Raw genomic sequence first — 27914 nt, forward strand, 5'->3', positions numbered from 1 at the left:
GTTTTTATGAAAAATGATTTCTATTAATCCTCATTTTCCGCTCAATACTGATAAAATTGTGATAAATTCTAGTCGTGAATCACAAAGATTCATTAATTTTATTGTGATAATAGAAATCCAACAACTCAGCGAAATCTACTTCAAGTTATTTGGTTTGCACAGTTTGCATATAATTATAATTTTATCCGACACTTCCTCCGTTGTGTATTTTGCAGAACCAAGCTATTCATATGTAAACATTTAGTACCTATTACAAGAAAAATTTTATCACAGTCTGAAGTTGATATTGTGTTTGAGTGGTTATACCGGACGTTTCCGTAGTAAGTAGCCTAACAAATTTAATTTCATACTTCATTTAATCTTGAAGCCTTTCTATCGTCTTATGTGTAAGGCATGTTGGATTTAAGTCATTACAGCAGCTTCTGTTCTTACCTACCCTGTGTCTTTTGTTTACTTTCCTGCCATCTTATTCTTGATTTTCTCTTGCCATCTTAATTACTTCTGTTTAGCTCCTTCTCGCTCTCCCTTTCTTTTTTTTTGTAATAACATAACTAAAACCATCTCAATTGTCCTTCTTCTGTTTAGTTAGTGCGGAGTTGGTTTAAAATTAAAATTTTCTCTAATAGTGTTAATCTTATTTTTTAGTATCTTAATTTATTATCTATTATTTCTGTACTTTTGTATTTACTTTTTTGTTTCTTTTTGAGTGTTCATGTCTCTGATCCCTATATGTATGGCTACTTTTTTTTATACTTCTGTTTTTCTGTTCTTCCAGCTGCTCCAGTCCTCCCGTTTATTTCTTATTCCAATCTTCCATCCTGTGTTAGTGTCAAACCAATGTATAAGAAGCATTTCACCTGTTCTATATTTGAATCTTCTAAGTTTATCTAATGTGTCTTTATCTTTCTGCTGATGATCATCGACTTAGTTTATTTTCATATTCATTTTCTGTTGACTGTCACTATATATTTTTACGTTTTAATGTCTTCCATTTTCCAATGTCCAACTTTATACTGTTTAATTTGTCTCTTTGTTTTTTTTATTCCTTCATCTAATACTATGGTAAATAAAAATGGTCTCATTATACATCCTTGCTTTACTCTCTTTATTCTTTCGTACCTATTTCATATCTGTTGCCTAACTCTGACAGTTTTCCTTCTGCTACAGGATGTCCCTTAATTCAACTACCAATGCTCTAGGGAAAACTCGTTAGGTCAAATTATGTCTAATGGGGTAGAGAAATTATGTCCGCAAAAGCATTCTTTCCAAGATACAGCGTGTTAAAGTTATAATAATAAAACGATTTTTTGTCGATGAATTTCAAATTGTGTGATCGATTGTTATTGAAACTTTTTGACGATTATCAGGTTGATAAACTACTTGTTCGAACATGGATAGATGAATTCTAGTTTTTTCCGAATAAAATGTCATTATTTTTAATTTTTTATTTCTACAAACAATTCTAAATACAAAAGTAATAGAAAAATATAAAACAGTTTACAAAATAATATTTATTCGTTAAAATAGACGGGTTTATCTAAATAATCAAAAGAGCGGTCACAAAATGATATTTTCCTCGGAAATGGTTAATTTTAGCGTAGTCAATGTCATTACTTTTTTATTAAGGGATGATGATAGAATTCAAAAATTAATAAAAAATAACATTACCACGAGTGGCGGAAAATTCAAGGGCGGAAAAAGAGTTCTTGACCATCAACCAATCTTCAGAAAGTTTCAATAACAATCGATAACACCAATTGAAATTTATCTACAAAAAATTGTTTTATTATTAGAAGTTCAACATGCTGTATCTTGAAAAGGATGCTTTTGCGGACATAAGGTCTCTACTCCGATAGGCAAAATTTGACCAAAGACATTTTCCCTAGAGCGTTGGCAGTCGAGTTTAGGGATACCCTGTATAAAGCTCTGTTTATTAGTTTTTCTTCTATACCTCTGTATTCTCCATTTTCGATATATCATTATTTCTATTGACTATGTCGAATGCTTTTTCAATATGTGTAAAACCTAGATTATCTCTCATGTTGCTTTTTCAGTTATTTGTCGTATTATGAGTTCTAAAGATCCTGTTGAAATTTTGTACTCATAATAATTCATTTTCAATTTCTTCAGTGTTGTTATTCTGGATGAAACATTATTATTAGCTTAAGTACTCCCAAAGTGCGAATATAAAAGATTAATGTTATTCAAATTTTCAATAAGTAGTTTTTAATATTTGCTGCTTGATATAGATGATTCTAGAAGTTTCAGTTTAGTTTGTGATATTTATTGATTACAATACTAACACCCAATATTTAAAAAAAATGAATTTTCTACTGTTATTTCAGACTTCCCAATTTTTCAAGATGCGTATGCTCGTTTGTCTTCTTGGTATCCTGATATTACAATATTTAGGACACTGCGAAGTTCATGTGAGATCACCTCGTATATCGATGAGAAGTTACACTCCACCTACAGAAAAAATGATATCACCGTTTGACGAAACCGAAGTGAAAAATTCTTCTATCTTAAAAAGAAGAGGTAAATAATTTTATTATAACCCTTCCTCATATTTTTGGTTATTGTAATACTTTCTATGATTCAACTAATTTTTGTTTTTGTAAGGTTCAATTTAGATAATCATCACGAAGTATGTTTGTGAGCGTGTGCATCTATTGAATATGCGTCTCTATACGTTGCGTTGGTGAATCAAATGCGCGTTTGTTGCTAATTAAGATTTAAAAACTTGTTCAGGCGATCAATCATTTTCGTAAATAAGAGGATTACATTGAATAAACCATGTTTATGACATATTTTTTTATCAAAAGTTTTTATTAACAATATAATGTCTTGGTGAGGCTTATATACAGTAATGCAACCTTTTATACCTAATATTAGGTCTATTGACCAACTTTTTCCAGTCTTCTCACATTTCAAGGCGTTAACAACTTTTCTAGTAGTGGATTTGGGTGTGTTTCTATAGTTTGGTAGTATTTGATGATCCTCTCTTGGATAACTTCTTGTACAGTGGGTACTCTCAGGTCCACGTGAATGGTGTGATTTGTTACATACCCCGAAGCATCTACTAGTTGACGGAGTATTTTAGATTGGGATCTCTGAATAATATTTGTATTAGATTTGGAAGCGCAGCCCCACAGCTTTATTCCAAATGTTCATATAGGCTTGATGACAGATTTGTAGATACGGACTTCGTTTTTATGTGAAACTTTGGATTTTCTCCCTATCAACCAATGTAGTTTTCTTGCTTTCATATCAAGTTGGTTTTTTTGTGATTTGTAGTTCCAAGTTAAGTTTTTTTTCTAGGTGGATTCCTAAGTATTTGGCACTATCTGCTTGAGGTATTTCCATAAATAAGTAGCGTGAATGTTACACTTATTGATTTGGTCTCATTAACTTTAATCCTCCATTTTTGTAGTCATATTTTTAGCTGCTCTTTGTGGTTCTTGATCAGTAAAGAGGATGACTGTGTCGTCAGCAAAAAATCCTGTTGTTGTATACTGTGTCTTTGGTATATCTGATGTATACAGTATGTGAAATAGTGGGCCTAGTACGCTACCCTGTGGTACCCCTGCTGCTATGGTAAATTTTTTTGGATTTTTCTTCATTAACTTTTGTTTGGAAAGTTCTGTTGGTTAGGTAAGATTTCAGAAGTGGGTAGTAGTTTGGAGAAAGGGTTCATTCAATTCAATGTTTTTGTCGGAATCCAAATTGATGGCAGGGTAAGTAGAGGAAGTCTTCAGTTATTCTATGTAGGAGTAATTTTTCATTGTTTGGACATTGTAGGTAGAAGGCTTATTGGACGGTCTTTGCCTGGTTCACCAATCAATATGATTTGTGCCAGTATCCGAGTCTCAGAATTACATTGTAGATGTATGTTAGCATGACTACCTCTTTTTGTGGCAATTCTTTCAGCATTTTAGCGGTTATTAGATTAGAGCCCGGTGCTTTTTTTGGGTTTAGTAATTTTATTTCATTGTGTACTTCTTTTGCAGTCAATGCTTTTATTGGGCTTCTTGTATTTATTGCAGTTGCTAAGTTTTGCTCTACTTCTTGGTCTGTCTCGTGACTTAGTGGCTACAAGAGTGTAGTGAGATGATTTGCAAATAAATCTGTTTTTTCTTTGTCGCTTCTAGCCCACTGTTCATGTTCGTTTATTCGTACAGGTGAGGCTGTTATCTTGGGCTTTTTGGAACTTTTTATTGGATTCCAAATGGAATTATCTTTCTTGTTAATTAAGATTCGCATTCCTCAAATTGTGCTTGAGTTTTTTCTTCAATTTACGACTAAGTCGATTGAAGTTATTTTTGTCTGCAGAAATCTGGCTCTTTTGTCATCTTGCCCGAGCCTGTCTCTTTTCTGCTATTAGTCTCTTTATTTCGAGTGGGACATATTTGTTTCCTTTTTTCTGTTTCGTGTTTGGGATGCTAGCTGCAGTTGCTCTTTCGATATTTCCTCGTTCCTCAAGCCCTATCTTTAAATCTACCGTTTCATTGTTATGGTATGCTTCACCGTTTGTTTTAAAATTGTGTAATCTTTGTGGTGGTGTTCTAATTATGATTGACTACAACGGTTGCAATAATAAGCGAGTATCAGAATTTAAGTTATAACTGGGCAGGATGTCTGTGTAAGTTGAGTTTATTCCGTTTGTAAGAAAGAAGTCCAAAAGGTCCGGAATTTTGCAGGGGTCGTCATTACGTCGGAGTACCTGTCGAGATAAATGAATATCGGTTTGATCCTATGGTTTTGTATAGTTCCCTTCCTTTAGTTGTGTACAGTCTGGATCTCCATATGGTGTTTGCAGTTGTGATCACTTCCTGCTACGAATTTGTCTCCTAAGGTGTTGAAGAAGTCTTCGAGATCATTTTGTTTTATGTTGTGCCGAGGTGGACAATAGACTCCGGATATTGTGAGTTCATATAGCAAGGTTGTTACTTTTATTGAGGTATCTTAGAGGTAATATATCTATTTGGTTTTGTGTTAAAAACAGTTTGACTTTTTCTTTATGCTGTTCTAAACCATTGGCGTTCCGTTCTGCTATTCTAAGAAACATTACGAAATAAACTTATTCAGTATTGTTGTTAGCATGTTTAAAACCATGCTATTTTGCAATCTCTCCTCTCTCCAGCAAGAATTACTAATTCAGGTTATGATAATTGAATTTCTCTTCACTCTTGTACCAGAGATTCATGTCCTATCCTTCTTTTTCCCCTCTCCACTATTATTAACGTGAGTATTTTTGAGCCAGATGCTTGGTATACCTCTACGATTGGAAAGATCTCACACAATGCTGATTTGTACCCCACATTTAAATGTTATCTTCACGTATCCCTTCACAACTCATTCAAATGTTTTTCATAAGTCTTCGTGGCAAATATTCTTGTCTGCAAAATATTTATAGATTTTCACTGCTTTTTTTTATATACATTTATCTCCTATACATTTATTTTGGTATTACTCATGTGAATTCTCATTAAATATTCAATTACACTCCTATACAACCTCTTGATATCCTCTAAAATATAGTGCATCTATAGTTGCTTCATATTTTTTCTATCGTTATTTTTGAAATAAAAGTTTCTATATCTGCTATATTTGTTTTCAAATATACCTTTCATGAACACTGTATACTTCTAATCGACCTATGCAAATGACCTGAATTATTTGAATAAGCTCCTATTCGATATCTAAATCGATATCACGAAATTATTACCAAGCTATATTACTTACTGAACGCTCTATATATGTAACGAAAGTTGGTCTTCGTTCGTTTAGCAATCAAATGAGTTGAGTACTGTATATTTAACAAACTTTATTTCTAACTAATGCGAGTCTTACAAAGAAAATAGTCTTTTAAATTATTTTCATCGGTCAAAGGTCTCTAATATACTGTCAACATTCCCATGCGACTACCGTCGGGTTTGTTAATAGTGTTGTTGACAAATAAATGTAATAAAATAAAATAAAATCTACCAAACTAGAGAAATTATTTTTCTTATTCATATTTAAAGTGCTGGGCCATTATGGCCACTTACCCAGGTGATATTACAATTGAATTAGTATATACATACAACATACATTACTACATTATCAATATATAATTATTCTATATTTTTTGGTAAAGATTCACATCCCTTAGAAATTGGGACACGAGACAGATTTGCTCCAAGTCATTCAGAATGTCTTTGTTATTGTAATTGGTCTTGAATTGGAACTGCAATATTTGTTGGGGCATATTTGTGGCATTCAGTTAATATGAATTTTATGGGTCTGGCGGTAGAAGACATCAGATAACCATTGGTGAGTCTTGGTAATGTGAGAGGATTTTGATAATGTTCAATAGTTTGTAGCATTTGCCTTTGATTTCAATGATATAAGTCGACGATAGAGTGCCTTTAGCAGAGACTTTAAAAAATCTAAAAGCTAGGAAATTCTGAATAAAATGAAATATGTGACCGTGGATATTGATACTTATGGTACCAAAAGCACCAAAACTATCGAATACCGCTGCAATGACTTCTTTTTTTGGTTAAGTGTTGCACATATAAGGGATTGTAGAACAACTGGATTTTCATGATGTGATTTAGATCGCCGAAATCCAGATTGCTCTTTAGAGATTACTTGAATTTTTCAAGAAACCAGAGGAGACAATTATTAACCATTTTTTCTAATAATTTACCCATGGTACAAGTTTTCATTAACAATCATAATATTTTTTTACATTCTGTAGGTTAATTTCCTAGAGAGTGTTACTTTTATTGAGGTATCTTAGAGGTAGTATATCTATTTGGTTTTGTGTTAAAAACTGTTTGACTTTTTCTTTATGCTGTTCTAAACCATTGGCGTTCCGTTCTGCTATTCTAAGAAACACTACGAAATAAACTTATTGAGTATTGTTGTTAGCATGTTTAAAACCATGCTATTTTGATGGATTTAGTTGGTAGAACATGGCTTCGAATTCGTTGAAAAACTGTGTTAATGTATTAATCGCCTCTGTTGATCCAGTGGTGTTTTGTGGGCTATTTTTGGCTGCTTCTGCTTATGATTTGTTTAGAATTGTTTGGTTGTTTGTTATATATATATATATATATATATATATATATATATATATATATATATATATATATATATATATATAGCATTTGGAGGTTGTATGTTTGCTAGGTTTCTTGTATGGCTGCTGTTGATTGGTTTGTTGTAGTGTTCGCATCCTTTATAATTGTCAGTTGAAGGAGTGATGCAAATATTTGATGTGTGATGTATTATGTTTTCATTTCTTCAAGTAATTGGATAGTTTTATATAATTGTCTGTGGTATTTCAACTTATTCTGACAACGTTGTTAACCAGGCATTTTGCGGTGTACTCTTCTTGTTCTAAACAGTCACATATCTGTTCTTTCATTTGGCTGCAGTTGATGACTTAGATAGGAGGGCGTTTAGTTGTCTGTACTTCGGACTTATCTTCATTTGGAGCTGAATGTTATTCTATTGTTAGAGAACCGAACCTGTTCTTTGTTGTAGTGGTATTGCTTTCCATTCTGTCGCTAGTTCTTGCTGTCACATGGTACAAGTGAGTGACATAGGGCGAAAAGAGTCGAGAGAGGTAACAGCTAGGTCGGGCTTCTTGATAGGAATTATCGTAGATGTCAGCCATTGGTTGGGAAATTGGTTGGTGGACCGTATTAGATTATAGTATTCTAAAAGTTTATGTAAGTCACCAATAGAAAGTTTTTTCAGAAATATATAAGGGATATCATCTGGTCGGGGGGCAGTATTTTTGCAGGTTGATAGAGCTGAGGATAGTTCTAAATAAGAGGAGGGGTAGTTAAGAGATGTAATGTCTTATAATCATCATCACAGGCAAGAGGGTATAGATATGGTTAACTTTTTAACTTATTTTCAAACTTTTTTGCCAGTTATATTGCATATTTCCGCGTTGTCATTAATTACAGTATTGTTATACATGAGGCATGGAATTTTGATTTTGGTATTGTTTCCTTGAATTTGTCGAATTTTATTCCAGACTTCAGTGGAATTTGTATTCATATTAATGGATGACACATAATTTCTCCAGGAAGATACTTTACTTTGTTTTATAATATAATGGGTTTTGACTCTGTTTTTTTTTGAAATTAATAAGATTTTATAGTGATTTTTTTACGGTATAAATTTAATGCAATTTTCTGTTGATTTACGGTGTATGTGCAGTTAGAACTGCACCCTGGTGCAGTTTTTGGATTTTGAGAAATAAGATTTTTACCTATATGCAGGTTAGCAGCTGTTAGTATATATAGCGTCTGTAATTTTCATAAGATTGTCGTTTATATTGTCTTAGAAAACAGATAAATCAGCTTCTATTTGGGAGGTATAATTAGTCCAGCCAGGGTTGTTCAGGCTAGAACTGAGATCCATGGAAGAAAAGGTGCCAGAGGATAAGTTTAAGTGTATGTTAGTGCCAGTATTCAGCAAGCAGGAACCTGTGATATTGATAACGTTTTCGACAGTTTTTCCTCTGCTCATTGTGAAATTTGATCCCCACATTGTGTAACATTGGGGAAGTTGGTGAATTAGGTCGAGAAGTTCAGTTTCTTTTAAGTAGTTGGGAGGAATATATAAGCTGCAGATAGTGAGTTTACATGGGCACCAGGTGGTAACAGCTATAGCTTCAAGATCAGTAGTGATAAGGAGTGTGGAGGAGAACAATTCGTTTGAAACAAAAATTGAATTACCTCCGCTGGCTCTCGCACTGTTCGAACGGACATAATGGTATCCCTCATAGTTTTTTAAGAGTAGGAACTTTATCTAATTTAGAGTTTGTTTCTAGTAAACAGACAATTTCACGACTTTCTTCTGTAATTATTCGCTGGATTCTTTTCAAGCGTGAAAAAAATCCATCACAATTCCATTGAATAATTTCGAATGGAGACTTAAGAATTTAGTTGGTGATGAGAGTGTGAGAGATAAAAATTGAGATCATCTTCGGTATAATTATCAGAAGAAACACTTTTGTTATCGGACAGGTCTTCTGAATTGAGTTGCCTCTTAAGTTAGGAGTCGTGTAAGACGATTATTAAACGAACGTTTTTTAGTTTCGCACTAGACAAGTAATAAATCACTTAAAGAGTCCCTGGTTGTTGGGCGAGAACTCTAGTGTTTCGTTAAGAGGATCTGAGCTAACGTATGAATTTTATAAGAACGCTAAATATTGGATTTCAGTGAGCGTGAATTTGGTTGAATTGTTTAAAAAAAGACTGTGTGTAGAGGCAAGTGAGTTGATAGAAAGCTTGTGCTTTTCAAGATTTGAGTTTAGGTCTTTTCTTTTGATGCTTAGGTACGTTATGGGAAGTTAATAATGGAAAAGGGGGTATTTGATTGATAGTAAAGAGGATTCTGTGTGATATGATTAACAGGGAGTATCCACATTGCTGTCAGAGAATACTTCTCTTTTTTTACTATGGGAAGGAGGAAGCAGTATAAGGTTTGGTTGCTACTCAGCGTGAGCTTGTGCATCTAGTGATAAAAGGGGGCTGGCGAAGTTCCACAAAAAGATGTCTTTCGGTAGAAATAAATATGCGGTATAGAGAGGTTTCTTCCCCATGGACGCCGCATTTCACAAGTTACAGTTTGATTTCCTGGAGCGATTTTTCTATAACAAAATGGGGGATGGTAGAGGATACATTCGATTATAGAATACGTTATATATATATATACGAATACGTTATATATATATATATATATATATATATATATATATATATATATATATATATATATTGGTGGTTTCTAAGTAGTTCGTCTATAATTGCGGTTCAAGATAAGTATATACAGATACGGTTGTTGGAAATTCTTGATGCAAATGTGATATTTTTTGGGGAAACGATATCTTCTATGGTTTTGATGTTATCAAATAGAATGATATTTGGGAGTGAATGACACTTGATTTAAAATTTCAAATAATACACTTTGTGACACACCAGGGAAAATTGTTTATCATTCGAGAAAATGTCATAATTTGTGTTGTCTTCCTGGATTAAGACTAACGTGCCAACAATCAGTAGCACATTGAGACATTGCTTCCACTTGGTTCTAATTTCAAGTTCTGAGAAGTATTCTTTGCTCCATCGTTGACAAAATTTCTGCACAGTCCTTTGCAAATGTTAGAAATTGAAAAATGTCCAGGCGTGAGTACGTTTGATTCGTGGGAAATCGGAGAAATGGGACGAGAATTTAGGATACTTTTAATCTGAAATATGATTGTATTAATTTCTTCGATGTCCAAATTAGAATTCATGGCCATACGTTGGAAACGGAATTTAGCACTTTTAATGCCGGCCTCCCAGATGCCTTCAAATCTTGATGATCGCGCTGGAATAAACTGCCATTCTATCATGTAATTTGTCAGAATTTTTGCAATTTCGTCGTGATTTTTAAGTAAATACTCTGATAATTCCTTCAATTCGTGACTTGCGCTCACAAAATTGGTATCATTATCTGACCAAATACTAGTCAGTCAGATAAATACTACCTATAAATAGGTTTAAAGACGCCAGAAACGCCTTGGTTGCTAAGTCAGCGACCATTTCGATGTGGACAGCTTTGGTACATAGACAAATAAATGAACAAATATAGAGTAAAATTGGTTAAGGGCGACATCACGTGACTTTTCCAAATTCTCTAAAGTTTTTTTAAATGGTATGCTAACTACAAACCTCGCAGTAACGTTCCTCGCGGGATAAGTTGTTCATGTGTTTGACCTCTTTGACTACCCAGAACTTGCTAATTTTTGCCTCTAATTTCCACGTCCCCACATTAAGGCACGAGACAGATATATTTTCAGTTTCGCGGTGTTGTATGCACAAATTACCACCCAAAATCCAGCTGAAACGTGTGTTTTAGAGAATATATTTGGCATATTTGGTCCGAGTTGTTATTGTTCCGGAAGAAGAATTGAGAATACTGGTACACGTAGTGAAATCCCAATATCATTTAAAATATCAAATGTTGGATCTTTGAGGCATCAATTTTGATTTATTGATATCAAGTTTTTATCAAAAGATGCTTTTTGAAGCCTATCGATTATATTTTGAATTACAAGACAATCTAAATCTCTGCTATACAAACCGCAACATAATAGTTATATTGACTTGAACATGAACCTTTTGTATGTCCTGTCTGACGCCTTTAACGACATGGTTAATATTTATACGCCTTAAATTCAATTTTTGACATAAATCTCTAGATATGAAATTGCTCATGGACCCTCCGTTTAACAGGGCGCAAAATTCTTCAATTCGGGAGCCCGCTTGATCTTTGCCGTGAACTGCTTCTATAGATTTCCCCGTCACCTCGTACATACTGATGTGCGCGCCGCTCCTCTCTACATCTGCGTCCTCCGCGGACTCGCTCCCCGCATATACAACGGCAGCAGTGTTGTCAATATTTTGATTTTGTGCGTCATATAATTATCTACCTATATGCAAGTATGGTGTAGCTTGTGATACTTTGCACATTTTTTCTGTTTACATTGCCATGTAAAATTATTTTTATGTAAGCAATTAAGACATAGTTTGATTTTTTTTGCTTCGGTAACTCTGCCCCGAAGACAATTTGTTGAAAGACTGACACATATAAATTGCATTATTTTTATTACAATAATAACAAATAATAACTTTTGCTTCTCTGCTTAGAAACATTTTCATGTCGACTTTCACCTACCTGAATTAACAATTCATACCTGGCTTTCAGAAACGTGTTCATATCTACCATGCTTTGCAAGTCTTGTTGTTCCCCTTGCACCTGAACTTTATGGGCTTTATACATTTCACACTCTTTGCATGTGCTTTAATCTAATTTATTTGAAGTTAAATAAATTATTAATCTGTCCCAATGTTTTTTGGGTCCATATTTGTTTGGTGAAATTGTTAAAAAGACTTCTCAAAATCATAGTAGTTTTCTTTTATTCAATTTGGGTATTCAAAAAACGATTTAAGATGATTATGAATCACTAAATTTTTATTTTTGTACCGGTCAACGGTCAACTGCCTCACATGGTTAAATTATCAGCCGACATTTCTATTTGCTATAGGAGCTGATCAGCGTCTTAATTTAAAGCGTTTTTGAAATGAATAAACCTTTCAATATCGGATATTTCCGGGTTGTCATGTACCAAAACTTTAAATGCGTCCCCAAATTTTAACCAGCCAGTGGATCGCATCAAAAGAAGGCACTTTAATAGGTGGCGATTGTACTTTATTTTCAAATCTTGAACCATCTACCCCGCCTCCCTATTCACTGAACCTTTATCGGAATTTCTAGCGTCTTCAAACCTTTGTATCAATGATTTTATTAACCCTATAATTTAACAATATGAGTCTTCAAAATCGTCTTCCTGGCTACTACCAGATGGAGGTGTCTGGAAGGATTCTAAATTAAAAATTTTACTCTCAATGTCCTTAAACTTATCTTAAAGAGGTAGTAATTTTTCTAATCGTGAATTAAAATTATGGTAGATATTTTCATCAATTAAAACTTGTGCACTCATTTTTTCCATCGCATAGTTTCTTTGTTTTGTAAGGGTGTCCTTATGCGATGCACAAAGAGCTTTTTCGGTATCTGATAATTCTGATATTTTCAACTATTAACTTATATGTTGGATCCTATTACTTTAAAGCAAATTATTCAAATTTGTTCGTAACCAATCAATACAATAATAAGTCAGATATTAGTATAGTAACTAAGTTGGAATTTCTGGAACTGTTGGCGATATTCATACTGAATACACTGTTTTCACTACTACACCAACACTCGCAATTACACTGTCTGATGCGCGTTTCGATAACTAAGTTATCGTCTTCAAAGACTGAAGGTATAAGCGCTCGAAAACAGCCAGAGACTGAAGACAAACACAGTCTCTGAAGACGATAATTGTGTAATTGTAATTGTAATTGTAACAGACAGTGTAATTGTGAGTGTTGGTTTAGTGGTGGAAACAGTGTATTCAGTATGAATATCGCTTGTTGGTGTAGTGGTAGTGTAAACAGTGTATTCAGTATAAGTAATAGTAATAATATGGATAGGACTTACAGGAAGCGATTGTTAGCACTCATCGATACGGACGGCTTTATCTCCGTGTTTTGTCTTCTGGTTTTCGCTTTCTTATGCTCGCACAGATCACATCCGGTCGAAGCGACCAACATGTTCTTCGTTGGATCAGCAATAAAATGACTTGAGGACAGTATATTTAACAAACTTTATTTTTAACTAATGCGAGTCTCACAAAGTATTTTGCGATATTTTCATGGGACAACGGTATCTATTATACTTTCAACATTCCCATGCGCCGATCGTCGGTTTTGTTAAAGGCGCTGTTGAGTAATGTAACAAAATAAAATGAAATCTACTAAACTAGAAAAATTATGAAATGAAGGAAAAGTGAAATTCAACGTTATAAAAAAGTTTCAAATTTTTACTTATCTAATGCCCAATCCGGATTCGCGTGAAACACCTCCTATGAGCTCTCGGCACAAGTCGTGACGAGCGGAGGCGACAGGTGTGCTAGCCATCCACACTATATATTTATTCAGCTGCTCGCTTTGTCCTCTACGAACTGAACGTGATTCAGTGATGTTTATACTGCCAAATTTAATTGAAGCAGCTTCGTTTCGTAGACGACCAACTACTGTATACCTAGAATATAATACAAGACAAAAATCATTTATATACAAGAGAAGTGAAAAATATTGAACTTATATATATATATATATATATATATATATATATATATATATATATATATATATATATATATTCAATTCTCTACTTATCCGATACACACGTCATTCAGTCCATTTTCTTTTCTCTTGTAGCCTCGTGAAGAATCTGGATAGGGCTTAAGACTTTTTCGATAGAAAATTGTGATATAATTAAACTAAAACGGAGGTATTTCACTCGAAGCGTATATTAGATACCTTAGACATTTGTTTGTCACTAATGTGTTGATATATATCAAGTATATTTCGAAGCCCACTTTCCACTTTCGGCTCTAAAAGTTTCATCTTTCTAGTCTGTTTGATCCCATTGAACTATAAATATCGATCTATCAATATTTGAATTGTGAGCAGCACTAGGAAATATACACCCCGACCAGAAAGTATCCTGAATATTGGTAGGAACAATCAAAATTATGACCTGAACTAGGTATTATTTGACTTTTGAAAGTTTGGTAGAATTTGGAAATAAATTTGCATGTACAAGTTATGTGATAACTTAAATTACATTCTAAAGCCATATGTATTTCGAATTAAACATAAAAATTTTGGAATGGTCTTTAATGAAGCACAATAAGTTTTCAATCGATATCTACTGTTTGTGACATGTTCGGGGCTAATATGGAACGTGTTTTTTATAATTGTAAGTATTTATGGGATTTCATACAAAAATATGAAAACACAATCACAATTTGTGATAAAAAAACATGTACAGAAAACATCAACTGGTGGTTTTGAAGAAGAGTAATTTATTCGCATATTTCTCAATCTAATCGATAACTCAAATTGAGTGAATTGAAATATTTTATTTAACAGTAAATACTAACATAATGTACAATTACAACAGTACAATTATTTTGATAAACAATATTTTGTTTTGAAGTCGAACAGCCAACTTGCTTGTTGGCTTATTTAAGTTGACTAACCAACTATAGCTTGATGGTTGGTCAATGTCCTGTATTTTTTCATAATAAAGCATATGGTGAATCTCATGACTTGTGTTTCACTATTCACTAAGTTTGATAACTGTTGTTTTCCAAAACGATTCTTTGCAACTATTGATATAACGGTGGCACATAAGCTATAATTCGTCAATTCGTCACCACAACCATAATAATAAATAGACTTAGGAGAACGACATTTTGTAAAGATATGACCACTTATGTCACAATTCCAGCATACACAAGACGATAAAATAGAAACATTGAGGAATTTTCTTCTATTGTATGAATTATTAGGTGAAATGTGAAGACAAGTCAGATCAAGTTCCAGTAAACGACAATTCTTCGAAGACGGTGGTCGATAACAATCAGACCAAACCCTGGATTCTTCAATTCTTTTAAAAAGCTGTGTAAATGGGGTTATGCAATACTAACACTGAAACGAAAACTGATAAGAGATTCTTGCGAATATTTGCAACAAGAGATCGTTCAAACACAACACTCGATAGACGATCAATAGAACTGTCATCAAAGAAATATAAACTACAACGAGTTCATTTTCACCCATGATTTGAATTTACTACGAATATTTAGATACAATGTAGTCTAAGTACTTCAACTTTTTTCAAGAAGAGATGAAGCGAGGAGGAAATATTCATGACAATATATAGGAACAGAAGGGGAAGATAAAGATGAAGAAACAGGAGGAACATGATTTTTGTGTGATTAAACACAATCAGAAACTAATGAGGTTGTGTTTGGTTCCAAATGAGATCATCATCTGTGTCAACATTTAATCTATTAACTCGGTTAGTTAAATGAGTTAACCTCGAATTTATTCGGTTAAAAACGGGTTCGCTTTTATTACTATCAAAATTATTGATAAGTTCAGTCAAATCTTGAAGTGTACCATGAATTTCGGTCAGATCATTTTCTAATGTGTGATTAATTATGGGAAATGATAAACTACGATTTGCTTTTCCATCGGCTAATAAACCAGTTAGCCGTCATCGCTTTTCCTCAACTGTATCAGGTACAGGTACATTTTTTATACTGATCTCATAAGGAAGTCCGTGAGTTTTTAAATGATTTGCTTGCATCATGCATCATACTAATATTATTTAAATATAAACTTTAAAGTCAACAATTAAATCGAGAATAACAAACTATGAAAAGCCCGGTATATTAAAAATATCATTTTTAAAGGTATTAATTGAAGAATTTAATTCGTCCAAAACAGAAAATAAAACAACTATAATAACTACAAACAATAAAATGACCTAGAACTTGTAAACCGAACAACAACACGAAATTTTGTTACAGCCCAGCCTTCAACTGGATTCCCAGATGTTGGTTTTACTTGAATTTCTAGTTTGTTGGATGGATCCTCAGTTGTAGCTGAAACTCCTAGGCTGGCATTTGTAGAACAGCGAATAAAAAGAAAAAGAAAAGATTTCGAATACATTCCGTTATACTGAATTTCTCGAATAGAGTGGAGGGTCGATAACAAATAAATTTTCCTAAAAATTCAAATGTTACAATCAATAAACCAGAAATGACTACTGTGACACAATAAGTGAACAAAGTAATATTCAAAATGTTTGAAGAAAAAGGTAAAAAGCCGAATGGCATGTTACATTTGTTGAATGAAAAGTACATAATTAGACTCTTGTAACTTGAAGTTACCTCGTAAAACCATCTGGTTTTATCAATATTTTCAACGGTTTTTATAAAACAACTGTTTATCAGTGTGTTTTACAATTAGCATCATACCATCATACCTCCTTTTACCGAAAGTTCTTCCTTTAGATAGAAATTCTAATGATGGTAAGTTACGGTGATAGACGCTCGTAGTAATGTTTAAAAAAAAAATAAAAACTGTATCCGTACAAAGCTCAACTTGTTCACACAATCTCCTAGAAGATGAGCTCGGAAAAGTCCCCATTTGATTCAGACAAAACACTCCAAGCACCTTCAAAAAATTAATGTTTAGCTAGAAATTGTCAGAAAAAGTCAGTCCTTATTTCTTTCGTGAGAATTTAACTGCTGAGTGATATTTGGAACATCTTTAAATGGCAGTACTCCCGGACCTAATTGCCACCAACAAGATGGTGCACTACCCCATTGTATTTTCAATGTTCGAATATTTCTGGATAACCAGTTTGAAGGAATGGGGATTGAAATTGGAATGGAACCGTAGGTGATTTGATCTTATTCTATTGATTTTTTCTGTGGGCAAATTTGAAAATTTGGAGTCACGTTTATTAAATGACTCGTATAACTCCGCAGATGAACAATAACAAATAAATTATGTCTACTATATTCTTGGCCTATGTTAGTTAGTAAACGAGGCTCAATTTAGGCAATTTTTGTAAGAAATAATTTGGGTTCAATGAAACTTTCAGTTATTTTGAAGTATGGAAGATATTTTTTGCTGTTTTCGAATCATTATCAAGTTGTTATTTGGTATACAATATCCGAACCTATATCCACTGTAGATATCTCATTAAAAATGTAGGAGTATTTTTTTTATCACATAGAACTTGATAATTGTGTAGAACACTTAATTTCAGATTCCGATGGAAATAAGAAGAAAACTCTGCCAGTATCTGATATTGTGGACAATCTATACTATGTCGATCCGATTTTGAAGGTAAGTGAATGTTTTATAGAGCTCTTGCTTAAATAGCAACATGAATTCTATACATTTGTTTTGCAGTTTGAAATCACTGTATCAATTAACATGTGCAAAATATTGCATATTCCTCTACAGCGCAGAAATTTGTTTGAACAATTTTGCAAAATAATTCCTGCTAGGTCATTTCGTTTCATCAAATTTTTTGTAATATTTTCCGAGGTCGAAGATGAAGTTGCTGGGAACTACTGAGCTGGAGGCTGAATCTATTCTATATACTTTTTGACTCAAAAATTTCATTAGCCATAAAGTTCTCGATATATTCAGCAATATCCCCAACCTCCATGACGTTTAAGATATGTTCCCCTATTAATTCAAAAAGTCGCAAACGACCTTCGACACTAGTGGACTGTATATAATCTCGGACTCAGTAATTGCAATTATTTCACTATCTTTTGCGATTTGCCAAATTTATTCCCATAGGATGTTTTTTACATTTTTCATGCGTGCTGGTCCAAACTTGTTTTTTGCAAATTTGGTAGCATTCTTCTTTGGTATTATTAAAAGGTAAATTATCCAAAGGGCTGAATTGTAATCAATTTCTAATATTTGAAGTTAATCGCAGTGGCAAGCATCTGTAAAACCATTAGCCGAAGTTATTTGAAATTAAAACTGAAATACGCTTATTTTCACGTATTTGGGTATATCAATATAGTTTTTGATACTTACCATACTCCTCAGTATTGCGTACTGGAATCCTAATGTTAATGGCACTAATTTTCTAAATAGCAAAATTTGGTTCTTATAAAGTGGAGATAAATGGCGGTACTTATACAGCTAATATGCGAACGCGCTCACGTGTATAAGTAGGAATTAAGATGTTTCGAAAATTGGTCTCTTGTTGAGGTACGACATATGCTTCGATTTAGTGGGCAAAAAATGTGACTGCATCTAATATTCATAGACAACATAGAATGAAATGGTACCACAATTTCTAATCAGGTGGACATGATGTCAAAAATCTCTTCTTAAAAGGCTAAAATCAACCAAGCATTAGCTGAGAGGATATAACTGTGAGTAAAATTTCGTCATAGTTGGGATTGCGTTTCTGCTATGTTGTGATAATTACAGGTGTGTACATGTTGTTATTTTCAGTGAGTTTGGGTTCTTTGTTGAGAAATGATGAAGTCCGAAGTTGACACAAAGTTCAGAGTTTCAAAAGTTACCTGTCAATGTACAGGAGAATCAGTATCTATCTTTCACAATTTTAATAATAAAAATATTCAGGATTTTATATAAAAGCAACTTTTTTGTTTGTTAACAACTCTTACAATTCTGTAAAAGAAAATTAATGAACAAAGTTTTTGGCATGTGGCGACAAGATTTGGATACAAAAATAAAGCTTAATTTGATACGAAATGAACATACCTTTTCAATCGTTTGACAATACTTGTTTTGATTAACAAAACTCTTGCTTAACAATCGTCGGATCGCTCAAAACTTAACAATTGGAGAACGTTTGCCTGTCGCCATTTCATTTCCCTTTTTTGCTGTCGCATGAACATTTTGAAATGCTCTTATTTCCTGCCAACTTACCTAAATTAACAATTAACATGAACATGGTTACCAACTTTGACTCTATATAAAACAAAATAGTGTGAGGTAAGGATAGGGTCAGGGTTGAGATAGGTCGGGTCAGCTGTCAATTTGATTGAAGACACGGAATTTGTTTTTCTACGAGTTAAACTATTAAGTGGAAATATTTTAAAATGGCAGCAACAAGGAAATTGTTGCGACTGGTGTGTCCCCATATAGTCCAAATTTGGAATCCTTGGTCTTCAGTCTGTGAGTTCAAACATTAGATGACACCTAGCTCAATGACAAAGGCGTGATTCCTACCATGACGGACTAAACAAGATGGTCTCTGCCCTCTAATCAATATCGAATTAGATTTGATAATTAATTCGATTTGTTATTCGTGGCTCTTATTAGTAAATATATCGTTATTGGACTCTGAATCTTTTCGATTATTATTCGTGATTTTTTGATGTTTGCATATTAATCACTAGAAAATTGAATAGATTTGATCGTATATTGACCACGTGAGTCACAGAATATGTTTAAGTATAAAGTACTTGTGAAATTTGGTACTAAAAGTAAACATGTAGCTATTTTGAGTACTGAGAGCGTTTTTATTTCTTTGTTACTTATGTTTAATTACTATTAAGTCTCATTTCTAAAGACAACGTATACGAGCGAGCTGTAGCTAGTTTCAAATGAATGAAAAAAATATTTCTTTATGTGCATTATTTGTCAATAATCATAATATGAATAGATACAATGTGAAAAAGTTGAAGAATCTAATGAGAGGTATGAAACTGTAACTGGCTTTTCATCAATTGAGAACTAATTTCAAATTTGATTGTATTTTATTCATAGCAAGTGCCTGCCTATGCAGGATATAATTGCTGGAACTATAGTTAGGCGATTTATATCTTATTCGTGATACTGCCCTCGGTGTTCTGCCGGTCATCGCATTGGCTCCATCTGTACAAATGTTGATGCAATCGCTCCAACCGATATTATTTTTTTGGAAAAACATGTTCAATTTATCAAAAATTTTATCTTCAAACACTACCGTGTTTGTAGGCAGCGGTGAATACAAAAGAACAATCATATGGATATCTCACAATATGGCCAGACCAACGACATCGTTCGACTCATACACTCGCAAGACGAATTATGTCTTTTGTAGACGTGTAACCAGTTCTTGTTTGACAGAGTTTTCAATATCATGAATTCGCCTAGAAACAGTATCGTTTGATATCGGTACGGTAGAAATATGCTTTGCAGATTTAACGTCTAGCATAAATTTTGTCCTGTCCACCATTTAACAAATTCTCGATAGTTTGCGCTTCACCTGCCTGTGGAATGCGATAGCTCACTAAATACGATGCCTCTGTTGCCTTTTCATTGACCATTTGCGTTGTATGCATCATAGTTTTCTGACTTTTCGATGAATCTTCTTTTTTACGCAGAAGAAATCTAATTTCTTGTCTTTAAACAGTTTCAAATGTCGGAGCATCTTGGAATCAAAAAATCCGAAACTGATATATGATTTATCATGTATCCTTTTCTTCAGCTTTGACACCATGGAACTTGACGTCGTTGTATCACTACCTTAATCTGTAATTACTGCATCTTCCTGGCTACGTACTGTTGTTAAAATGAAAAAGAAACAGAACGAAATGGATCCACTCGACTAAATGATTTACTAATTTACTCGACTAAATTGCAACAATCGAAAAAAAAAATATCTATTGTTAATTGGTGTTGATAATCAGATGTATTTTATTTTTTTCCTTTTCGGAGCCCCCACAGAGGCTAATAAACAGAAATCTAATAATGGGTTGAGATTAACTGAACGCTGAGCAATTCTACCGGCTATCTCTTCCCTATCTACTGATTGGATGATATTATGTCATTGAAATTACTCTCATTGATATAGTTTTCAGCAGTCCTTACTGAAAAATTAACCTTATGAGGGTATTCTAAGGAATTTTCATAATCAATAATCAATGCGTAAGTCTGAAATTAATCAGCATTTTTGTTTTAAGCTAATTTGCCAGAAGAAAGCTAAATGTCACCTGTGGTAACAATGCATCTATCACTATTATTGGTCACACAAGCTTGAATTTCTGTTTATGTATTTATTATTCCTTCCAAATTGCAGCTGCAAGTATTTCACTATGACCAAATACATAGTTTCATACTTGGACCGACCGCCCACGATGCAATGATTTTGAAACAAATGTTGCAAACCAGCTGATCTTGCAACCAATTCGCTGTCAAAATAAAACCATGAATGCACACGTATACGAATCATAATCAGTATTAAAACAGTTAGGCCAGCAATGAAACGTAATATTTCAATGTATTCAGACTCAGATAAGGGAGAAGTCATTGATTATTTTCAATACCGCGGATAACCTAGGGTATAGAGAGAGTATTTGATCCATCCATACCTAAGTCAAAATGCGATTTTTTAGACTGTTCGTTGCAGCACAAGAGCTGACTCGGACATATAGAACGTTTATAGTTTTTCATTGAATATGATAAGCTGTTTAAAAGCAAAATAATTATGTGATAATCAAATGAAACAACACTTACAACGCAAAGGCGACCACAGAATCATAAAATCTGAGCCAAATGGAAATGGAATGGAAAATCCGCACCTCCCTGAATAACTTTAAACAACACAAATAATTTAATGTCTAATCATCAGAAACTTCTAGAATTCAAGCCTTATTACGACAATACAAAATCTTTGGAAAATACATAAGACAATTATATGCAAAGACTTTCCGATTGTATATATTTAATTTTTTTCAATTCTTTATTTCAATTCTGAATCATTTATTCAATATATTTACAAAAACATATAGATAAATATATGGGTACTGTTGTCTGTAAACATTAAATCTCCAATTCTTCGGTTTTTCTAGAAAATCTTAATTAACACATTAATGTCATTCAGATGAAAATTTTACAAATAAATTATGAAGAATAGAAATGTAACATTCAATTAACACATCTTAAACAAAAAATAGGCGAAACACAACTAAAGCAACTGCTGAAATTATCTACTTCCTTCGTTGTCCTGACTCTTCGCATCATTGAAAAGCGTACGTTGCGGAAAACTTTAGGTATATTGGAAATTATTTCTATTGCTGCTTATATTCGACCAACAAGATCTTTCTTATTTTCTAATGGACTCTGATAGACGAGAGACTTTATATGCCCCCACAGAAAAAAATCAAGTAGAGTAAGATCCGGAGACCTAGCTGGCCAATCAATTGGCCCACCTCGACCTATCCAGCTTTGTCTTTGCTGAAGAAGCTTCATCATGCTGAAATATCATATTTTGTTGGGTATAAAAAGGAAATCCTTCCAGAAGCTCTGGTAATATATCCCTTAATAATGTCATATAAATTTCTCCGTTTAATTTTTGAGGAAACATGTATGGTCCTATTTTGTAATCGTCTACTATTTTGGTATAGCATTATCTATAATTTAAAAATAGAATGTTTTGAGGTAAGCAGAAAATGAGTAACCTGGGATTCCTTAGTAGAGAAAAAACAAAAAGGAAATAAAGTGGCACTGGAAAAAATAAGATATATGCCAGAAATAATGTGGTTAGTTTTATTGAAGTGTGATAGTTCAAAATCAGTTGATAAAATATGAAATTTTGAAAGATTCCACTGGCTTCTTGCATTTTGAGATCCGTCAACAAATTAGACCCGTTATATATTTCTCTACTCTGATAAATCTGTATTATCCACTATCGCTTATTCTATTAGTTTCATCTCTAGAAACCATATGCATTAATGTACTCATTATAAAGCTGATATTCATGAACACACTGACTAAAAATGTATTTACGCGTTAATCATTCGTGGGCGCACGAATGCTTAGGTCAGTATAAATCTTCAAACGAATTTCTATCGACTAAAAGTTTATAGTAAACAAAATTGAGACAATCCCTCTCGCAATATTATAATATTGTTAATCTAGCTAGTATTATTATTATAATCCATAATTTTTCAAGATTATTTGATTTCAGGGTGACTTCCATGAAGCCTGGTTTTTCTGCAAGGAATATTTCATGGAAGTCTTATCAGTGGAAGATTCAAATGAATTACAGAATATAAAGTACTTTATGATGGTAGAAAATGATAATAAATTTGATAGTAAGTATACACTCACTTTTATATGAGTATAATTGGAGAACAGATATCAGCAATATTTTAATTATCAAAGGCCATTATCTATCTATTCATTGTCATGATCATTATCGCAGAATTATGAATAAGTACGTATTACCGTTTCTTAAGAAGTGATCTTCTAGCTGCTAGATAAAAGTAGAAACCAATTTCGTTCCAAGAGTTTTCTTTGTCAAGTCAAGGATTTAGTATCACTGTCTTATATCTTCGTTGATAACAACAGATGGATTACAAAATTCTTCAACATATACGTTCGAATCAACTTGGTTTTACCCCACTTACAAAATAAGTCTTCATGGAGACACTTTACGTATGTTGATGAATATGTAATTAATACGAATATTTAAGAGGTTAATTGAAAAGTCAGGAAAATTTACACGATTATTTGTTAGAATACTTAATTATATCATGAAGGTGTGATAAGATTATATAACACAACTCTTGGAAGGTGGTTTTCAGGAGGAAACAGTCTTTTTTTTCAACCTATCTAAAGCGCTGTCTTTGTTACGTACTCACTCAGATTTTTCTAAATTTAAATAAACCGTAAAGACTCTACATAGTATTTACAAAAGCTGAACTTTTCTAAATTTTCTATATTTAGTATAATTTCTGTTAAAAATCTGTGATATTCTTTGTTTATTTTTTGTTACATTAACATCAAAAGTATAACAAAATATGATACTGTTTTATACCTTCACTTTCTCGGTGACGAAGTCATGTTTCAAAAGGCAAAAAAATATTGGATCAAAGTTCACTCAATAATTTGCAGCTTATCTAGATTCACGATATACGTATTTAACGATCTAGGTCAGCGGCTCTAAAACTTTTTTAGTGACGGAACCCTTTTGGAAAACGAAATACTTGACGGAACCCTACAATAAAACAGTAGTCTCTAAAAGTATATTCTTTATTAATAAGTATAATAAACGTAGAATGTAACATATACTATTACTTACTTACATAACAAGTATAATAATAGAAATAGAAGATATTAAAAAAGAAAATAAAATAACTAATGGGAGGTATGAAACTGTTTTTTATTTCTATTCTATTCCGGTATTTTGTTTTCGTGGCTGCATAGGTTGAGAATCCTGTTTCGCACAAATATGTTGTTGGAAATGGAAGAAGAATATTCAGAGCCATTTTGGCAAGCATTGGGTATTCATCACGGATTCTGCACCAATAATCGTTGAGAGATGTCGTTTTGAACAATGACTCCATACTTGTGTCTGATGACATTTCTAAAAGAGATTCACATATATCTCATTTGACATACTTTCGGGCTATTGCAAGGTGGGTAAAAAAGGATTATGAATCCATGAATTCAGTTTCAATTTTGTATTCTGTTCTTCGGGAAAATACTTATCAAAAGATGCGCGCATCGAAGTGAGATATTGGACCAATTCTTCAAATACATCATCTTGAAACATTTCGTTATCGCTAACAAACTCACTGAGTAACGTAAAGCTTTCTATTTCTCTCTTACTAACGCAAATAATCCAAAAATATAATTTTCTTTTAAAGGCAGTTATTTTGTTACAGGCTTGGACACTGTTGTCTGTTTACCTTGCAATGATAAATTTAATTCGTTCAGTTTTTGAAAGATACCCGCCATGAAAGACAGTCGGAACAACCAAGTTTTATCATACAAACGGTCTTTCAAATTAAAAGAAGTATCTGAAAGAAACATTTTTAACTCGGCTTTAAGTTCAAATAGCCTTGTTCAAGTTTTACCCCGAGACAGCCATCGCACTTCTGTATGGAGCAGCAGTGTTTTATGTTTGCTATCATAATCTTTACACAATAATGAGAACAATCGGGATTGTAGTGGTCGTGATTTGATAAAATTAATAATTCTTACCGCTTCATCCATTACTAATTTTAGGTTTGACGACAATGACTGGAACCACAATTAGGTGCTTTTTTTTGTATTCGTGACACGACTCCTGCTGTTTTACCCGTCATCGCCTTGGCCCCATCTGTACAAATGTCAATGCAATCGTTCCAACTGAGATTATTTTCTTCAAAAAATATATTTATTTTAGTAAAAATTTCTTCTCCGGTAGTGTTTGTGGGCAACGGTGAACACATAAGCATATCTTCTTCAAAAGAACTTTCATATGGATATCTCACGATAACCAGCAATATAGCCAGACCAGTGACATCAGTAGACTCATCCATTTGCAAGACGAATCGTGTTTTTTGTAGACGTGTAACTAGCTCTTGTTTGACGTAGCTTGCCAGATATGAATTCGACGTGAAATAGTATCGTTTGATAGTGGCACAGTAGAAAGATGCTTTGCAGATTTTTCATCGAGCATACATTTTGTTATGTCTAATACATATGGTTTTATTAAAATCTCAGCGATAGTGTGCGCTTCACCTTCTTGTGCAATGCGATAGACAACTAAATATGAGGCCTTTGTGACCTTTTCATTGATAGTTTGGGTTACTTGTATCATAGTTTTTTGACTTTCCAATAACTGTTCTTTTTTACGTACAAAAAATTCTCTATTCTTTGCTTTAGACTCGGGGTGTACAGTTTCTAAATGTCGGCGCAACTTGGCAGGTGCCATGGAACTATTAGGAAGCAGTTTACTACATAACATGCAGAGAGGTGAGCCGTTGGAATCAACAAATCCGAAACTGATATATGATTGATCATACTTCCTTTTTTTTCGCCTTTGAAACCGTGGAACTTGACGTCGTTGCATCATTATCATCGATAATTGCTGTACACTCCGCGCGTACTGCTTTTGAACATTCGGCTTCGTTAGAAGATGTTGTTGCAACACGTTTACCGCCTTTAAGCCAACGTTCCATTCTTCTTTATTAATAATTACTTGACAGTGTGGTGGGGTCAAATTAACGCACGATCGTTACTGAGTAGAAGAGTTTAGTCCAAAGAAGATATGTACAAAACTGATACAATCAGAATACAGCAGTAGAACAAAAAAACTTCGTTTCTAGCAAATACGTACTTATCGCTCCGAACGCTAATCGTCGACTGACTCGAGTGTCGAAGCGCGGTCGTCGCTTTTATAGTCTTAGCCTCGATCTCGAACTTTCTTAAAAATACTCGAGTCGGCGCCTTTGATAAATAAAAAGCCGAAATAAAAATAGAAATACAAAAAATGCGGTGTAAACAATCTCGACTTGTTTTGAAGTAATATAGCCATAAGTCGCTTGTTTACAACTATACCGTCTAATCTCAGCGGCGGCTTTTATCAAAGTGACTGCGCGCTCACAAGTAGATATCGGCGGTCGGTTTTCATCAAGACAAAGGCTAAAGCGGCTTGCGGATCTCATCGGTGAGACATAAAGCATAAATAAATCACCTTAAACTTAAGTATTAAGTCTATTCTTTTTATCTAGGCGCGTGCCGTCCTGAATAAATATTTGGGCTACTGTAGAGATATATTTTTTTAATCTTCTGACTCTCGTATTCTGTACAGGGATCGGTGTAAGTGAAGAACTTGCAATAGGTTTGCAATAAAGTTTTATTGAAGAGCGGCGTGATGTTAAACTCTCCTCGTAAAATGCACTGTTTCAAGCTAGAATGAAATTACTTTACTGTGCTGGGTGGCGACTGAGTTCTAAATTCTTGCGGAACCCCTACAGGGGTTTCGCGGAACCCTAGGGTTCCGCGGAACACACTTTGAGTATGGCCGATCTAGGTTGTTGTGCGACGCTGAATGAGGATAATGTAATATTTATAAGCGCTAATACAATGACCAGAAAATGAATGATGAGTCGAAACATTAATTTTATTAATATTAAACGTTCATTATTCAAAATTAATGCACATACACAAAAACAAGAGCATATAATTCATATAATTCATTTATAAGGTTATAGTCGTAATCTGTGCATTATCCAGTTCAACAAAAACAATAAGATATTCTAGAAGTGACAAAAATTTCATATTCCTCTCAATGCAAGAAATCTATTGCAAATCAAGGCAGGGAGAATTATGTATGAGTTTCTCACGTCTCAATCACCGTACTCATTCTATCGATACTTTGTTTTTATGTGTTAACAGCGAAATTCAATATTTACATGCATAATATAGATTGCAATAACTTATTTTTCTCATATTTATTGTAGTTCATGACTACGGCATCCCCATGTAAGGACAATAGGTGAAGTAGCTTGCAATTAATACCAAAAGTTACCAGCATATACTTTTTATCGAGTGCATATTTTATAAATGCTCAAATTTATACGGAAGCAAAGGAAAAGCGAATAATTTCTGTTGTGTTATGTCTGTTGTAGAATAACATAATTAGACACAGTTAATTATTTAGCGCTTCAATTATTTAAATTCATTATTTCTAGTGGTGCATAGTTATAGTACTAAAAACATTATTATTTCTGTTTTGTTGATATTTTGGGCTGAGGTTGTGATATAATACATCAGAAAACTAACTGTCCTGAACATTTTCCATCACAAATTACGTTTGTTATAGATAAAGTTTCATTCTACACGTCAGGGAAAAGACTGAATAAAGCAGGCTTCTGGATGTGGATGGATACTGGGAAACCTGTGAATAGAGATATCATAATTGAAAATAGAATGTCAGGAGATTGCATGATTCTCGAGTACGATTTTAGTACTAATGAAGCTGTTTTAAAAACCGATAATTGCTACTCAGAGTTGCACATTATTTGTAAGTCAAGAAAACATAAAAATACGTAGAATGGAAAAAATGTTTATATCATATTTTATGTGTTTTTTTTGTCAGTTTAAGGAATAAAATGTTTTTTTACTTCA

At 33.4% G+C, this 27914-nt stretch overlaps 1 protein-coding gene across 2 annotated transcripts; it reads left to right on the plus strand.

The window, feature by feature from the left end:
* The first annotated feature begins 190 nt into the window (after positions 1 to 190).
* LOC130453390 (uncharacterized) lies at positions 191 to 27914 on the plus strand. Of its 2 annotated transcripts, none has more exons than XM_056793101.1 (5): positions 191 to 320; positions 2346 to 2538; positions 17296 to 17375; positions 22981 to 23107; positions 27610 to 27914. In XM_056793101.1, the coding sequence occupies exons 2-5, from the start codon at positions 2364 to 2366 to the stop codon at positions 27837 to 27839; spliced, it is 612 nt and encodes a 203-aa protein (XP_056649079.1). In that variant the 5' UTR covers positions 191 to 320; positions 2346 to 2363; the 3' UTR covers positions 27840 to 27914. The 2 variants fall into 2 exon arrangements, with proteins under 2 accessions (XP_056649079.1, XP_056649078.1); XM_056793100.1 differs by having other exon boundaries at positions 199 to 320; positions 17281 to 17375.

This window comes from Diorhabda sublineata, chromosome 2 (assembly GCF_026230105.1).
Source record: "Diorhabda sublineata isolate icDioSubl1.1 chromosome 2, icDioSubl1.1, whole genome shotgun sequence".
Lineage (NCBI taxonomy): Eukaryota > Metazoa > Arthropoda > Insecta > Coleoptera > Chrysomelidae > Diorhabda > Diorhabda sublineata.